The sequence below is a fragment of the Monoraphidium neglectum genome (genome assembly GCF_000611645.1).
Source record: "Monoraphidium neglectum strain SAG 48.87 unplaced genomic scaffold scaffold00435, whole genome shotgun sequence".
Classification (NCBI taxonomy): domain Eukaryota; kingdom Viridiplantae; phylum Chlorophyta; class Chlorophyceae; order Sphaeropleales; family Selenastraceae; genus Monoraphidium; species Monoraphidium neglectum.
Genome location: NW_014013193.1, coordinates 11,887 through 17,135, shown reverse-complemented (window position 1 = coordinate 17,135; position 5,249 = coordinate 11,887). Strand labels below are relative to the sequence as shown.

The 5,249-nt window shown below is 65.3% G+C and overlaps 1 protein-coding gene across 1 annotated transcript; it reads right to left on the bottom strand.

Moving 5' to 3' along the window:
• Nucleotides 1-106: 106 nt before the first annotated feature.
• On the bottom strand, nucleotides 107-5,159 carry MNEG_3460 (hypothetical protein; the record flags this gene model as incomplete). Its single annotated transcript, XM_014048064.1, has 13 exons — nucleotides 107-378; nucleotides 706-747; nucleotides 992-1,258; nucleotides 1,521-1,562; nucleotides 1,864-2,100; nucleotides 2,349-2,390; nucleotides 2,645-2,896; nucleotides 3,156-3,197; nucleotides 3,430-3,678; nucleotides 3,846-3,896; nucleotides 4,179-4,364; nucleotides 4,674-4,718; nucleotides 4,991-5,159. The coding sequence occupies 13 exons, from the start codon at nucleotides 5,157-5,159 to the stop codon at nucleotides 107-109; spliced, it is 1,896 nt and encodes a 631-aa protein (XP_013903518.1).
• Between the last annotated feature and the right edge of the window lie 90 nt (nucleotides 5,160-5,249).

Below are 5,249 nucleotides of genomic sequence, written 5' to 3'. Positions count from 1 at the left end.
CCACACACACACCGCGCACACACACACACACACACACACACACACACACACACACACACACACACACACACACACACATGCAGCCCTCTGAGTCCATTCCACCAAATCAGACCCCCGAACGGCAGCGCACAAGCTCACCCTGAGTGGTGACCGAGACGGTAATCTCTGTGTCCCCCAGTGGCAGGTTGCCGCACGTGTACTTGCCGCCCCCGGCGTCGGTGCAGACGATGCCGGCGGGCTTGAACGTGGGCTTCCCGCCGGCGTTGATGATGGCCTGGCTGAGGGCCACGGTGAAAGTGGCGGAGCCCTTGCCGGTGGTGGCGTCCGCTGTGACGGTCAGCTCGCTCGGGGTCACGGTGACGGTGTAGAGGTCGCAGTCTGTGTGCAGGCGGCGCAATGATAGAGGTTTGAATTTGGGATTGGGATCAGGTGTATCAGGGCACGTGCGCGGAGCAAAGGATGGGTGTGGTCAGGCGCAGGCCGGCGGCGGGCGCGGGCGAGCCTGCGCCATACGCTCCATGCTGCGAGTCCGGTGCCTTGGCGGGCAGGCGGCAGCATGCGCGGGTGGCTGGCTGTTGGGACGCTGCCAGTCAATGCCGAAGGGCTGGCGGGGAGCCTGGAGGGGAGTTGAAACACTCCCAGGGACGGGTGCACGCATGTCAGCGGGGTGCAGCGTCATGCGTGCTGGCTCGCCAGTCAACTCACTGGGGTTGACCTTGACCTTTTTGGTCGCCGAGGCGCAGCAGCCTGGGTGGACGTGGAGGGCGAGGGCAACATGTGTCAGGGGGGCACAAAGTAGCGCAAAATGGATCTGGTATGAAGCTCCCATCGAGGGGTCCCAAGGGCTGCAGTGGCATGCGCCGCTGCTCGCCGGCGCATTACGCGTGCACATGCAAGAATGCACGTAAGCAGCCTCGCGCAGCGGGAGCGCGCACCCACTCGGCCACCATGTGTCGTGCCCGGCCGCGGCGCGTCGCCGCCCCTGGCTCACCGTCGGCCTTTGCCTCGATTGTGATTATGTTCAAATCGCGGGCCAGGTTGCTGCAGGTCACCGTGAACTTCCCATCGGCCGGCGCCACCACGGGCGTCACCGTGCACGTCGCGCCGGCCTTGTCGACGGTCGCCGTGGGGATTGCCTTGGCGGCAATCAGCGGCGCGCTGAGGGTGACGCCGAAAGTGATCGTGCCCTTGTTATTGACGTCGCCAGGGACGACGGCCTCCTCTGGCGGATTGACCGCGATAGTGTAGGTCGAGCAGTCTGCGAGGGGGGGGGCGGTGTGCGGCGGGTAGAAGGTGAGGGGACGCGCCACGTAATCGTCGGAAGCGGGCACGGGTGCGCGAGCTTGGGCAACACAACACCCACCCGCAACGGCACATCAAACGCCGCCATCGAACATCAAATAAAGCCACGAGTAAGAAAGCCAATCAATTGCTGATGAGCCCAGGGCCCGGACTGCGGGGGCTGGCTCAGCTCAGCCCGCCCTGTCGCGATTAAGGCATGGGGCGGGGCTCGCTCTTACCTGGCTGGACCGTTATGGTAGCGCTGCCGGAAGCGTCGCAGCCTGCGAGGTGGAGAGGAGGACGGCGCGGCGCGGGGGGGGGGGGGGGGGAGGCTTTGTCAGGCAAAAGGTGGTAGAGGGCTGGTGATGCTGCCTGGGCCGTGGGGCCAGCAGGTATCCCCAGCTCAGCTCTGCCATGGTAGTATGAGAACCTTGTAAGCACAAGTAAGCATGGCTCCATCCAGCTCTGCCCCCACCCGCCCTCATGCATGCATCAATGAACCCCAGAACACCGAGCCTGAACCCTTCAAAAAAAGTAACCCCACGCGGTGGCGCGGACTAGGGCGGCGCGGCGCTGTCTCACCGTCCTTAGTAGCCTGGAACGTCACTGTGTTCACATCACGCGAAAGGCCGGTGCACGTGTAGATCGTGGTGAGGCCGGTCTTCGCCCCCGCCGTGCAGACCGCGCCCGTGGGCACAGACGTGATGTTGAGGGTTGCGCCGTCCAGGGCCTGGCTGACGGTGACCTCGAAGCTTCCGGTGGGCGAGTTGACCACGGGCGTGACCGCTTTGACCGTGATGGTGTGTGACTTGGGGCAGTCTGCGGGTGCGGGGGCCGGGTGCATGCGTTGGGGGGAGGCGGCGGGGGTGTGCATCGGCAGAGTGGCCAGGCAGCAAGCGCCTGTCAAACAGGACAGGCTAGGCCAGGTCTCCAGGTGACGGCGGTGGGTGAAGCGGCTGGTGCCACCACTTTGAAGTTGGCACGCAGCTCGCAGGCTCAGGGCAGGGCGGTTTGCAGGCTTGTGGCAGCGCGTGTTGGGAGGACCGAAAGGCGGGCCCGCGGCTCACCGTAGACGACGTGAATCGTCACGCACGCGTGCGCCGTGCAGCCTGCGGGGGCGTGGCGCGAGCGATGGTGGATCAAAGGTGAGGGCGTGGGCTGGGGGCAGGCATCCAGACGAGGACTCACCGCCAGGCGCACCCCTAACGCCTTGGACGCGCGCCTGCTAATGGCAGCGGCTCAGGCAGAATGGCAAAATGCAAGGCGTCAACTGCAAGCAAAGCAAGCGCACGTCATACTTCGGGGAGAAGCCCTGGCAACCTCGGACGTCAAAGCAGGGCTTTGAACGAGCGCTGCTGCCCACCATCCTTGCAGGCTTTGATGGAGATCGTGGTGTCGCCAATTGGCAGGCCGGTGCAGGTGTAGTCCGTCTGGGACCCCGCGTCCAGCTTGCACTCCACCCCGGGCTTCGAGTAGGAGAAGGTGACAGTGGCGCCCACCAGGGCGGGGCTGAGCGTAACCTTGATGTGGCCGGTGCCGAGGTTGGTGGTGCCGTCGGCGATGACGGTCGAGTCTTTGTCGGTGCTGACGGCCGTGATGGTGTACTTGGGGCAGTCTGAGGGGAGGGGGAAGCAGCAAAAGACGGCGAGACGGCGAGACGGGGTCAAGGGGCTGGTGGCACGGGCGTGGCGGCGAGCCGACCAGGGGCTGCTGCCAACGCTGCTGAGGGTGACGTGACGGCGCCGGCCCCCAGCTTGAGCCGCAAAACAAGCGTCGGCTTGCTACTCAGAGTGCAGGCCAGCCTGGGTGCTTTTGTGTCCATCCGGGTGCATGCACATGGGGCGCGTGCACGGTCAGAAGATCTGCCTACTCACCGGGCTTAACCAGGACAGTAGCCGTGCCGGTGCCCGTGCAGCCTGCAGGGTCGGGGGGGGGGGGGAAGCAGATCTTTGCAGTCATCCAGGAACCCCGGTGCTGCAGTCGCGCCGTGCGAGGCAGCTGGCTAGCAGGCCTGTCCTGGGGCCTGCGTGTGCCGACCCTTAATCAATGCAAGTGTCAAGCCGGCTGCATCGGAGATCCAAATCTTGCAGATCAACACATCGAACACACACCAGGCGTGGGGGGCAGGGCGAAAAGGGGGTGGCTCACCGTCCTTGGAGGCGGTCACAGTGATGATGGTGGTGACGCTGATCGGCAGCTTGGTGCACAGGTACTCGTTAGGCTTGCCCGTCGCGGCGCACGCCGCCGACGACGCCGGCGAGAACGAGAACTGCGGGGTGACGCCGGCGAGCTGCGCGCTGGGGGTCACCGTGATCGTCGCGCTCCCGAGGTTGGTGGTCGTATCGGCGTAGACGGTCTGGTCGCTGGGCGCCACCGTGAGTGTGTAGTCCTTGCAAACTGTGAGCGGCAGGGTTGTGCGGAATCACAGAAAAGTTTGTGGATGGTTTTTGGGTGTGGGGTAAAATCGACAGTGGGCCACAGCGCGCTTCCAGACAGTCCTCTCCCGGCTGGGGCCCGCGAGGCTCGCGAGTGGCTGCGCGGTTCCCTTAACATTTTTCGCTCACCAGCGGTGACCAAGACAGTGGTTGAGCTGCCGCACTCGCAGCCGTTGCCGCCTGGCGGTGGGGGTTGAGCATGTAGAAGTGGGGTTGTGGGACAGTTGAGGAGGAGGGCTGGCGTCGGGCGAAATTCATGGCCAGAGGCGAGCGAGGGTCCGCGCGCCCTGCCAGGCTGCTATTGCGCACCGCCCACCAGGCACGACCCCGGCGCAGGGACAGGCAGCCAGGCGGCCGCCGAACAGCCGCTGGCGGAAGCCATGGGGCTCGGGCGCTGCCAAACGAAAATTGCACTCGGCGGGGGCGATTCATTCCCTCACAAACCCTGAAAGCGCCGCTCACTGTTCTTCGCGGTTGCGATGAAGGTGGTCACACCGGGGCCCATGCCAGAGCATGTGTAGACCTTTGCGCTCGGCGTGTCGGACTTGATGGTGCAGGTCACGCCAGTCGCGGGGATGGGGGCGAGCAAGACGGCGCCGCCGATGACGGGGCCCTCCAGGGTGACTGTGATATCGACCGAGCTGCCCACTGAAACCGAGGCGCTGGAGGCCGTGACTGTGACCTTTGTGCCAGTGCAGTCTTTCGTTGAGGGCGGACGCGAGGCGGGCAAGGGGGGCGAGAGGAGGTCAGGGAGAGCGCATTATTTTGGCGGTTGCGGGAGCTGGTGGCGAGGCGGGAGCTGCGTGCAACCTGGGCGCAGCGCCGCTTTGCAGAACCCCAGACAAAGTTTAACGGGGCCTGCATGTTTTTTTTTAGCGGCAGGCAGCGCCGGATCAGAACCTTGGCTGGGAGGCAGCTGAAGGGAAGCTGCCGCCAACGGCTGGGTCCCCCACTCACCGGTCGTCGAGGTGACCTTGGTGCTCCCCGTGCCGCTGCAGGTCGCTGCGGGGGCCGCGGAGCGCAAGGGGGAGGGGGAGAGGTCCCGGCAGGAGAGATCAGTGACGGCAGGCGGGTGCAAAGGCGACGTGGCCCCTGATTTGAGAGGGCATGCAGCAGTCCCAAGATAATTGCAATCAGCGGCCTGGACTGCAATTATGGGGTTTTCACAGCGCAAAATGCTGTACCTGTCTCAACCAATACACACACGAACGCACTCACATACACACAGGCGATGCGCCCGCCGTTCAGCGCGCCACCCCAGCGCCCCCTCTCACCTGAGACACTCGCCGTCGCGGTGATGGTGCTGTCGCCGCTCCCCAGGCCGGTGCACTCATAAACGAGGTCCTGTCCAACCTTGGGGCTGCAGGTCCCAGCCGGGGTGACAGTGAGGACGGGGGTGGCGCCAGACAGGGAGGCGCCCAGGGTGACGGTCACCACCACCATGCCGTTGGTGACCGTGGTCGAGGAGGGGGTGACGATGACGGAGTTCGAGTCGCAGCCGGGCGGGCCTGCGGGGTTGGCGGGGGCGGGGGC